At 38.6% G+C, this 12,471-nt stretch overlaps 1 protein-coding gene across 1 annotated transcript; it reads right to left on the bottom strand.

Annotated features, from left to right (window-relative positions):
• Window positions 1–4,872: 4,872 nt before the first annotated feature.
• Window positions 4,873–12,461, bottom strand: LOC131969432 (THAP domain-containing protein 5-like). The gene is made up of 5 exons (XM_059330427.1): window positions 12,161–12,461; window positions 10,154–10,337; window positions 6,742–7,532; window positions 6,024–6,210; window positions 4,873–5,317 (listed from the first exon to the last, which is right to left on the bottom strand). Exons 1-5 carry the CDS (start codon window positions 12,232–12,234, stop codon window positions 5,198–5,200), a joined length of 1,356 nt encoding a protein of 451 aa, XP_059186410.1. The 5' UTR covers window positions 12,235–12,461; the 3' UTR covers window positions 4,873–5,197.
• Between the last annotated feature and the right edge of the window lie 10 nt (window positions 12,462–12,471).

Below are 12,471 nucleotides of genomic sequence, written 5' to 3'. Positions count from 1 at the left end.
GCTACGCGTCCGGTCTGAACGCACCGTAAGAACGAGTTGAAGCGGCACAGTCCTCCTGCAGCAGTCTCTCCCAGCTGCAGAGCCAGAGGGGATGTTCACCCCTTAGCGTCCAGTCTGCAAATTGCTAATAGGCTAACAGTTAGCTCTGTAGCAGTACAGTGTGTATGTGCTGCTGCTGCAGGAGGTGTTAACTTAGCGATCTCTGTTTGTTTACAACAAGCACCGGACACTCTGTGCACAGTTAGCGATGCCGGTTAATTCATGATCACTATGTTTATGATCAGTGGAGACGCTGTGCATAATTAGCCATGCTGCTTTGTTTACGATCAGCTGCTGACATTGTGCACAGTTAGCCACGGTGGCCACAGTTGAGTCTCCCGTGTTTAATCCGTCGCAACGATCGAAAACCAAACGTCACCTCCAGAGTCTCTAAATTCCTCTGGGGGCCTTTTTGTAATGGAGACACGCAGAGTGAGCAACATTTGAGAGGGCGTGGCCTGAGACTTTCCTGGTGGTCACTCTTTCCCCCAAAAGGAAACACAGCTAAAGTGGAAGCAAATTTCACAGATAGGCCTACTAATGTTAGTGATGGTGGTGGCAGGGTTAGTTCAACAACTTTTTTTAATAGTGGTCAATAGGTAGACATTTAATGGATTATTGTAATTCTGATAAATGCTCATGTTTTCTTTTTTTTCTTAGATGAAAACTAAATAACGTTGAATATAAATTGTTGTGCAGGTTGGTGCCAGCGTGCCTCCATCCAGCCAGTGCTACCATCTGTCTCCCTGCCTGCCGTCCAGCCGTTGCCAAGATGACAGTTGCCTCTCTGCTCCTCCTTCCCCCTCCACTCCTCCTCATCCTCAGCTCCCATTTCCTCACCCCTACACCCACCACCAGGAGCAGCTGGGAGCCAGACGGCTGAAGACCTGCTGCTATAACTCTGCTCATGGACAGGATGGAGGAGGAGGAGGAAATGAGAAGAGCTGCGAAAGCTACTGCTGAACATTTTAAATGGGCTTTACAGTAAAATAAAGAAATATCAGTGAGTAATCCGTCCAAAGCAATCAGAAAACATTTTTATTGAAATTTGAAGTCACTCTTCTGGAAGGTGTTTATTGGCTGGAGGATTTGGAGTTTAGTATCGACTATTTCATCCTGGTTCAAGTGTCTTAACCCTTTGATGCACAACATATAAACACCTTCTAATGCACAACATGGGTCAAAAAGGACCCTATTGTAATTCCCTATGTTATTTAATGCTGCTGTGTGTTTCTGTGCTTTTTATATATATATATCAACTTGTTTTATGATTGAATATTCCAAGTATTCTTTAAATATCTTGTTTTTGATAACAACTGATCATTATTTCCATTTTGCTTCTCAAACACACAGAAAAAAAGTTTTGGTATTATTACATAGCTAACTACTTGGCTAAGTAGCTTGCTAAGTTAACTACTGAGCCAAGAAGTTAGCTAAGTAGTTAGCTTAGCAAGCTACTTAGCTAAATACTTAGCCAAGAAGTTAGCTCAGTAGTTAGCTTAGCAAGCTACTTAGCTAAATACTTAGCCAAGAAGTTAGCTAAGTATAGCTTAGCAAGCTACTTAGCTAAATACTTAGCCAAGAAGTTAGCTAAGTACTTAGCTTTGCAAGCTACTAAAATGGATATGTTGTGCATTAGAAGAGTAGAGACACAAAAAGGGATTTTATTCAAAAATGAATAAAGGAAAATATAAAAATTAGAATGTGTGATGATCAAAAACAAACTAATTGAGGAAAACCTGGAATACTGAATGATGGAAATAATTTATTGCAAAGATATAGAACATAAAAACGTTGTGCATAAAAGGGTTAAAGCAACAATATGAGTCTTAAGCATTTTTCTGTTGTAGCTGACTGCTGACCACTCTGTTAAAGGGATACATATGAAAATGGAATTTCCAATTAGTAGATTATTTGGACTCAAAAGCTTGTCAGTGTAAATCAGACTCTCTCTGATTTTATATCCATGGAGAAAGCAACATTGGCACACATGGCTTTTCTGCCACTGAAATTGTTTTTTTGTTGAAAGACTGAAATGTGCCAAACATGTTTAATTAAAAAACTGAACAATAAAGTGAATAAAATCCCGCTGATATTCTGATTATTCCCAAATCCCTATTCACTCGTCCAAAAGTACCATATTATAGATTAGTCATATCCACCTTCCACTCCCCACAGAACACTTTTAAATATTGTTGTATATTAGTTTCTATGCTCAAAGTGTGTTATCTTTACAGCTTTAGATTTTTTCATAACTTTCATAACAATCATACAAAATTAATATTTGAAACCATGTACTCATCCAACACCAATAAACAAACAAACGTCATCATAATCATAGAAACACTTTTCTGAATGAGGCTTCACCAGTGTAAAATAACCTCCTGTCACGTCATTGCCCAGTTTCTCACGTCAACAGAAGTTTCTCTTTATTATTAAACTATTTCTTCTTCTTACTCCGCTGGCATCGCCTGGCTCAGATGCCACACTGCAAAAAAGATGTGTCTAAAAGCAAGATAAAAACACTAAATCTGAGGGAAATGATCTTGCTGCATGGACAGATAATTTCACTTGATAATATTTCTTAAATTAAGATTATTAAATCTAGAAATAAGCATGTTGAATGCGTAAAATAAGAAATTAACTCTTAAAACAAGATAAATTAAAGCTGCAAGCAGCGATGAACTGGCCCGAGCAGAGTGACCTGACAATTATTTGTTTCTTACCAAGATAAAAAAAACTTTAGATTTAGAAGTGTTAAATAATTTACCTTGTTTTAAGAGTTAATTTCTCATTTTAAGCATTCAACATGCTTATTTCTAGATTCAACAATCTTAATTTAAGAAATCTTGTCAAGTGAAATTATCTGTCCATGCAGCAAGATCATTTCCCTCAGATTTAGTGTTTTTAGACACACCTTTTTTGCAGTGTATGTTCCAAATCACAAACTTTTTCCCTTTCCTTTAAATATGTACTGCAGCTGCCATAAAGTAAATGCTGGTGCATGCAGTATACATACTGTACAAAAAGCATGCTAGCTTATTGGCATATTTTTCTGGCATACTGAATAGTTTAGTAGTATGGCTACTGTAACACACCTGGATATACATTTCTGACTCTTTTCCTACAGACAAACAGTGAGCTACAATGTAACAATTAGTAAAACTTCCAAATAAGGAGATGTTTTATTAAATGCTGATCCATATTTTTGAGGCAAATAAAATCTCCCAGATTAAACCACCTCCTCTACTGCCATCTAGTGGAGAGAATGGGAGAGAGCACTCTAGAAATGACAGTAAAACACTGTCAAATTGAATGAGAAATAAGGCATAAAATTAAAAATTGCATATCACCGTAGTAACACTTTTAATTACCGTAAATCAAGGAATAGTACAAACTTTTGAAAAACTGTTGAACACAATTTTACTGTAAAAATATAAATTTTTCATGTGAAATTAATGGAGAAATACCATATTGTCACAAGGACATATTTACCCTAAAAAATGAAGGGACTTTTCAGTCTAAATTACAGTTTTTGCTGATATTTACATTACATACATACATACATACATATTTACATTCAAATTTACAGTAGAAAACCCACTCGCTCTAATTTTTACGGTGAAGTTCCGGCAACCAAAGCTGCAGGTATTTTACCCTAAATTAAACTGTTTTTTTTTTACAGTGTATACTTTGTATACACTGTAACCCTGGTCCGAGTTCTACTGCAGGGGATTTACACAGATGACTCACATTTGAGATTTAACTATTATAACATTTCTTTCAGCAAGTTGTTAGTTGGACTTCCCTGAATAAAAACACAGTCTGAAGAAAAATAGTGATTTCAAACAATAATACTGGACAGTTTCATGGTGTTCTTTCACTGGCAGAGCTGTTTGAACCAGCTCCTCTCTGTCACTGTCCAACTGAAACACTATGAGTAGCAACATGCTCAATGCTTCTCCATGAGCACAACCCACAAGTGGCGATGTGTTTACGGCAGGCGGCAACCTCCAGGTCTGAGCAGGGAGGGAAACCAGGAAGTGCCTTAAGCTGCATTCTACTGAAAATTCCAGCAGGGGGCGCTAAGTTTGGCTGCAGGGAGATTTCTGTCCATTCATTTCAGTGCAAAATTTGAAAACTTCTCACTTGATTTATTACCTCAGAAATGTTTTTCAGGACAACACTATGGTCTCAATCACTAGTAAAAAAATCTTCTTCAACACAATCTGATGTTAATAGTTCTAATAATGGCCCCATTTAGAAGAAAATAGAAGATAAAGAATTGTGTGATTTGGGGCGGGGCTACCTTTGATTGACAGGTCACTAACAAGGCGAGCCGTCATCAGGAGGGAAGCAGAACAATGCGTATCCACGGCAACGTGTCAATAAAGTTATATATAACGTTATATAGATATAAAAAAAGACGTTTAGCTGTTTGGTCTCATAACTTTGACCCTTTCACTGTATTTTCACTTAATGACAGTTTTTTTGGATGTTTTGTTCATTAAATGTCTTGTTCAGCGTTTGGTTGGACTAACAGACACTCCAAGGAGTCGCTGCTCAGTTTTCTTTGGTAAGTAACGAACATTTTGTTTTTGTTTGTTGGGTCACGGTGACTACGTCTCTTATTTATATACAATCTATGATTTACAGTCACTCAGCAGGGTGAGACTACTGTGTGGATTTATTTCTGTTCTTCCTGCTACTGAAGAAGAAAAGGTCGAAGCTGTCAGTGGTGATGATTAATAAAACTGCTTCTCATAGGACTTCATTGGTTGCATCTTTGATTCAAGCAAAAATGTACAGTAAGTTTAGAAATGAAGCACAAGCTTTAGTGGAAGTTCTATTTTAATCGATATGTACATTGTCACAAACAAAAATGCCTCATAAGTCAAACGAAAAGTGGTTGTAGGAAGAAGGGGGGGGGGGGCAGAGGGAGAAAACCTTAAAAAACACATTCAACATTGTCCCCATATTACTCATCCATATTTGTGCAAAGCTCAAAGCAGTTTCAACGACACGCTGCCACATTTTATACAGACATCTCATTTTGTTAAGAGACAATCATTAGGTAGTACTTTGTTTTTAACAGCATTAGTGACGTCAACTCTTGGCACAGTGGCAGCAGACAGATACACAGATGGGACAGTCAGCCTCACAGCTTTTCCCCCGCGTTTATTAGTGGAGTATACAAATACGCACCATCGTCCTCTTCATAGATGATGGCCACAGTCTCTCCACCATCTGACACGGCTGCACTGGTCTGTATGTAAGCCTAAAGGAGGAGGACACCACAAAACATGAATGCACTGTTTTATTGCAAATTGGATTGAATTATCATTGTGCTCTGAGTTTCATTACTGGTTTGGGAAATCGTACACATCATTGTATTCTGTACGACACGGCTGAAATACCATCTTTGTATGTTGGCAGGCTCTCATTGGTTAATTTTTATCTATAAATGTATTCTTGGGCTGCTTCCCTCATACCTGTGTACATACATGTGTCGAAACTAAACTCAACATGGTCTACACTCTCTAAATATTATACAGATGCTGGTGCAAGAGTGAGAACTGAGTTAGGTAAGAAAGCTTTTAGTTACACCCCTTTATCATGGAAAAATGTACAAAATGAATTCAAAATTGTCTGAATTGATCACAATCGGTGAATTTAAATCAATTCTAAAAGGATAGAGAAATCTCTTTCCTTGGTCAGTGTGACTGCTCCTTATAAGTCTCTACTGAGGCTCCTTCAGTGTTGTTGTGATGCTGGACTTGTATTTAATTGTTTATGATAACTGTGTTTAAATGTTGCAACTTGTCTCAACGAGACTTATATATATATATTTATCAAGTATTTAACCCCTACACTTAATCATATGTGGCTTGTTTTGATACACAGTTTAATTGAGAGTTTAATAATACAATTATAGCTGAGAGTAACTTGTAATTTATGTCCTGTAAATAGTTTGAGCTCTTCACCCTCTCCAGCAGCTGCAGTCGCTCCTCGTTCAGCAGGTTGTTCTGCCTCAGCTGGCTGACGGTGTTCTCCAGTCCCTGAAGCTTCTCCAGGTGTCGGCGGTGTCGCTGCTGCAGCACCTTCACCTTCTTCTGCAGCTCGCTCACGATCGCCTCCAGCTGCTCCTTACTCAGGCTGTTTTTATGGTAGCTGCTCGTGTAAAGAATGGAAATAGATTGTAAAAGCTGTAAGACTGTGAAAATATACTCATTATAAGTGTATGCTATGTTATCAACTAAGAGTAATGTTTTTCCGTGGGTATTTTCAACTTAAAAAAACTCCACAAAGAAGGTGTGTCTAAAAACAAGATATAAACACTAAATCTGAGGGAAATGATCTTGCTGCATGGACAGATAATTTCACTTGCCAAGATTTCTTAAATTATGATTGTTACATCTAGAAATACGCATGTTGAACGCTTAAAATAAGAAATTAACTCTTAAAAGAAGACAAATTAAAGCTGCAAGCAGCGATGAACTGGCCCGAGCAGAGTGCACTGACAATTATTCGTTTCTTACCAAGATAAAAAAAATATTTTTATTTAATATTTATATTTAGAAGTGTCTTAATTTAAGAAATCTTGTCGAGTTGTCAGTTATCTGTCCATGCAGCAAGATCATTTCCCTCAGATTTAGTGTTTTTATGTTATTTTTAGACCCTTTTTTGCAGTGCGGTACTCACCAGTGCTCCTCCAGCTGGTGGTCCTGCGGCTCCATGCTGTCCTCCTCCGACTTGCTGTCGTCTCCGTCTCCCTGCTCTGTGTCCAGTCTTTCCACAGTGAGGACCAGGGACGAGGGGGACGGGGACGCATGTTTGGACACGATGGGGAGAGTAGATGTGATGGGCTTGGAGCTCAGAGCGGACGACAGCACCGTGTCTGGGGAGAAGGTGAAGTGGGTGGGCGTTTCACTGGGGAAAACGTTTGGTATCGTCTCAAAGTAGGCGATGACTTGAGTTTCCTGGCCTGCTTGGACATCTGAGAACTCGTCTGTGGTACAAGTCTCATCTTCAACAGCAAGGGACGCCACAGCCTCGTCTGTAAATGTGGAGTCATTGACGACCAGGCCGTGGCCCTGAGATAAAATGGCAGCAGTGATTCCGTTGAGAAGCTCATCTTGGCCTTCTCCTGCATGACATTCAGACATCACCACCACCTCTCCGCTGTTACTCAGATCATTAACCGTCTGGAATAAAGTTAAAGGGAAATTTGTTCCTGTTTCAAATCCATCCACTGATGGCAGCGTCTGGAGAGAGCAGTTAGATTCTCCAACATCGCTGGACTCCACCAGGCTGCCTCCGCCCTGCTGTGATTGGTCCACAGTGATCTCATACAGGTGAACTGTGTGCATGGTGCTCGCCATCTCTACAGCGTCGGCAGCCAGCGGCCCGTCATCCGACTCCGTTATGCTTCGATTAGTGTTGACTCGAAGCCGCTTTGGCTTCCTCTCACTCTGATCTGTGGTTTTCCGTTTCTAGAGAGAAGCAGGAGTTTGTTCATCAAAAGCATCATGACAGAGCAACAGTAGTGTTGCAATTATAAACCTTTCTTACTTAGTCTTTGTATGTTGAAAATAAACCTTATATATATATATATATATATATATATATATACACACACACATACAGTGGAGAGAACAAGTATTTGATACACTGCTGATTTTTCAGATCTTCCCACTTGTAAAGCATGTAAAAGTCTGTAATTTCTATCATAGGTACTCTTCAACTGTGAGTGATGGAATCTAAAACAAAAATCCAGGAAATCGCAGGAGATGATTTTTAAATAATTAATTTGCATTTTATTGCATGACATAAGTATTTGATCATCTATCAACCAGTAAGAATTTTGGCTCTCACAGACCTGTTAGTTCTTCTTTAAGAAGCCCTCCTATTCTCCACTCATTACCTGCATTAACTACACCTGTTTGAACTTGTTACCTGTATAAAAGACACCTGTCCACACACTCAATCAACCAGACTCACCACAATGCCCAAGACCAGAGAGCTGTGTAAGGAGATCAGGGATAAAATTGTAGACCTGCACAAGGCTGGGATGGGCTAAAGGATAATAGGCAAGCAGCTTGGTGAAAAGGCAACAACTGTTGGTGCAATTATTAGAAAATGGAAGAAATTCAGGACATCGGTCAATCTCCCTCGGTCTGGGGCGCCATGCAAGATCTCACCTCGTGGGGCATCAATGATCATGAGGAAGGTGAGGAATGAGCCCAGAACTACACGGCAGGACCTGGTCAATGACCTGAATAGAGCTGGGACCACAGTGTCAAAGAAAACCATCAGTAACACACTACGCCGTCAAGGATTAAAATCCTGCAGTGCACGCAAGGTGCCCTTGCTCAAGCCAACGCATGTCAAGGCCCGTCTGAAGTTTGCAAATGACCATCTGGATGATCCAGAGGAGGAATGGGAGAAGGTCATGTGGTCTGATGAGACAAAAATAGAACTTTTTGGTTTAAACTCCACTTGTCGTGTTTGGAGGAAGAAGAATGATGAGTACAACCCCAAGAACACCATCCCAACCGTGAAGCATGGCGGCGGAAACATCATTCTTTGGGGATGCTTTTCTGCAAAGGGGACAGGACGACTGCACCGTATTGAGGGAAGGATGGATGGGGCCATGTATCGTGAGATCTTGGCCAACAACCTCCTTCCCTCAGTAAGAGCATTGAAGATGGGTCGTGGCTGGGTCTTCCAGCATGACAACGACCCAAAACACACAGCCAGGGCAACTAAGGAGTGGCTCTGTAGGAAATATCTCAAGGTCCTGGAGTGGCCTAGCCAGTCTCCAGACCTGAATCCAATAGAAAATCTTTGGAGGGAGCTTAAAGTCCGTGTGGCCCCCTGGAGGAGATCTGTATGGAGGAGTGGGCCAAAATCCCTGCTGCAGTGTGTGCAAACCTGGTCAAGAACTACAGGAAACGTCTGATCTCTGTAATTGCAAACAAAGGTTTCTGTACCAAATATTAAGTTCTGTTTTTCTGATGTATCAAATACTTATTTCATGCAATAAAATGGAAACTTCTACATGCTTTGCAAGTGGGGAAACCTGAAAAATTTGCAGTGTATCAAATACTTGTTCTCCCCACTGTACACATATTTATATTTTAGGGCTGCACGATTATGGCCAAAATGATAATCACAATTATTTTGATAAATATTGTAATCACGATTACAATTCATGAATTGGTGGACTACTGGTGTAGAAAGTGCTTGATTAGATATGCAGGAAAGCCACATTTTAAAATGGAAATATCGCGGATGATCAGGTTAATTTAATCGTGGCGGCCAAAATTGTGATCACAATTAAAATTTGATTAATTGTGCAGCCCTAATATATATATATATCCAATGTGACTAACCAGATGAATCCAGGTTTTTAGTATAATTTTTATTGCTACATGGCAAACAAGGTACCAGTAGGTGTAGCAGATTCTCAGAAAACCAACAAGACCCAGCATTCATGATATGCAGCTCTTAAGGCTGTGCAATTGGGCAATTACTTGAAAGGGGTGTATTCAAAAATATAGCAGTGTCTGCCGTTGACTTTACAAACACAAAAATATTTTGTACAAACTTTTTTGTTTCTAGGATTTAGCAATCCTGTGAATCACTATACTAATATTTAGTTGTATGACCACAGTTTTTTATAACTGCTTCACATCTGTGTGGCATGGAGTCTACAAACCTTTCAGCTGATATTCCACTCCAAGATTCTTTAACTACATTCCATAATTCATTTACATTTCTTGGTTTTGCTTCAGAAACAGCATTTTTGATGTCCGTGGATTGGGCTGGCCACTCCATAACATCAAAGTTGTTGGTTTGGAACCAAGATTTTGCTCGTTTACTAGTGTGTTTGGGGTCATTGTCTTGTTGAAACACCCTTAAGAGCGTGCATATCACCAATGCTGGGTCTTGTTGGTTTTCTGAGAATCTACTGCACCTACTGGTACCTTGTTTGCCATGTAGCAATAAAAAATATACTAAAAACCTGGATTAATCTGGTTAGTCACATTGGACTGCTACTATTCTGAACACTAATATATATATAAAGTTTAAAAGATTCTTTTTGTTTTACCTCGGCCTCCTGAAAGACTGTCGGCACAGCATCACTCTCCAGGTAACGGATCCCCCATCGCACCTTGAAGCACGAAGGTGCAAAATGTTCGTGGCAGATATACTGGTGTCGAGAGGGAGTCCAGTTCTCACGTCTCATGTTGGTCAGCCACTGCTGCAGACGGACCGGGTCCTGCAGAGGGAACCTACAACACAATAAAGACAACAGACACTAGTCACAGGCCTTAAAGTGGAAGATTGAAAAATGTTTAAAATGCAGAGAAAAACAGAAATATTGCAACTGAAAAATAAAAATAAAATTGAATTTACACAGTGTGTGTTCCAATGTTTTGACAGTAAAGCCAACAATCATTAAAAACTGCCTCACTAAGCTGTAAATGAGAGCATCAGACTCTGAACTCAGCTCATTCAACAACCGGTACATTATATTACAACACAACTGTTGTTGCTGTTAAAGCTATAGTTACATTATTATTGAGAAGATGTTTCCAACATTATAATTCTTCTAATGCTGTCAAACACACCAAAGCCACAACTGTAGCAGTTACTGCAGCTTGTTGCTTCTATTGCCGAGACTAGAGCTGGAAAACAATATTCAGACTGAGTGAAAAATGTTAAACATGATCATGTTTTAATTTTTTGTGGGGATCTGTATCAAACAAATATTATTTGTCAAGTTGGTAGAAAACAATTTGGAGGCCAGAAAACCTCTGCAGCACTTTACTGAATTCAGAAATGTACCTTTACATTTTGACTTGAGAACTTTAAGGAGTGTGTGTTTGTTTTTTGGCTAGAGTATTTCTTCTTTTACTTAAGTAAATGGTCTTCTTCCAACACTGCATATAATAATAATAATAATAATAATAATAATAATAACAATCTTAATAATCTTAAAAAATGATAAGTTAAGTACATTTTAATCAGTAGAAGTGAGTCACCACAGACTTGCATATAGGCTTTAATCATGATTCAATCAGGACTCAGAATGTCCTTGTTCAGGGTCAAAACGAGGCGACACAAAATATGGCGAAAAAAACAGATAGATAGATAGATAGATAGATAGATAGATAGATAGATAGATAGATAGATAGATATACTTTATTTATCCTAAGCTGGGAAATTACAGTGTAGCAGCCAAGGTTATAATAGTTTTGGATTTTTCATTAGTTTTAGTTTTAATTTCTTTTTGATTTTTTGTTTTCAAATTCAGTTAGTTTTAATGAGTTTTTAGAGTGAGTTTGCTAGTTTTAAGTAGTTTTTATTTTTTGGAAAATGCTTTGTTTTAGTTAAGTCATTATTAGTTTTAGTTTTTTGTAATGGGGTATTTGTTGGGTGCGAGATTCAATAAGTTCACAATAAATGTTGACTTTATATCCGTTGTCTTATCCATCTCAGCCCCAATAAGTATATTAAGTCATGAAACCAGATAGATGAAATAGATTTCATACCCAAAAAGACATTTTCACTATCATTTTAGTTAGTTTTGTTACCACAAAATACAGATTAAGTTAGTTATCTTTTTTTTTTTTTTTTTTTTTAATCTTTTTCATTTTTATTTCAGTTAACAAAAATGTTTTTTCAATTCGAGTTTTCTTAATTTCGTTAGTTTTTGTTAACTATAATAACCTTGGTAGCAGCAGCATTACACACAGAGTCAATGACGACACAATTAAATAAAAATAAAAGGAACAACCTAGGCATATTCAAGCAATACAATGCAATAAAATATAAAAATACAGTATAAAAATATAAGGTGCAGTGAACAGTGTGCATAAAAACACATAAAGTGCATATTGACTGTATGTTATGGTCAGACTTTTAGCTTTTATTGGACAGTATGATATATATTTATAATACATTTTGTGATATATTTTAGACTACAGTGATGCATTGAGTCAGAGGATATGTTGTATAAAATGACGCGGACATATCAGACAGTAACACGTCCCTGACAGGGAGAGATGACGCTAACTAACACTAACTAACAGCTTTAAAACTCGCAGCTTACTTGTAGAAGCTCTTCCTGTCGCTGCCGGTTCCGGAGTCATTCCTGCAGTTCGGGACCGAACAATATTTCGGCATCTCAGGTCGGTGTTGTCTCAGTCTGCCTGTCTCCGTGTCCAAGTCTCTGCCTGGGTTCACAACAAGGTGAAACTCGTGTTGCTCGTGTGTTGTCAACTCACTGCGGCGCCTATAGATGACGAGATATCAGCTGTTCAGAGCCGCGACGTCAAATAAATGCGACGGAGGCAGCGTTCATATAATTTATATAAATAATAAATACAATAAAAAGGGTTATGATGTGAAAATGTATGTTTT

This window comes from Centropristis striata, chromosome 4 (assembly GCF_030273125.1).
Source record: "Centropristis striata isolate RG_2023a ecotype Rhode Island chromosome 4, C.striata_1.0, whole genome shotgun sequence".
In the NCBI taxonomy this organism is placed as follows: domain Eukaryota; kingdom Metazoa; phylum Chordata; class Actinopteri; order Perciformes; family Serranidae; genus Centropristis; species Centropristis striata.
Note: the sequence above shows the minus strand (reverse complement) of the source record. Positions and strands in the feature narration are given on the sequence as shown.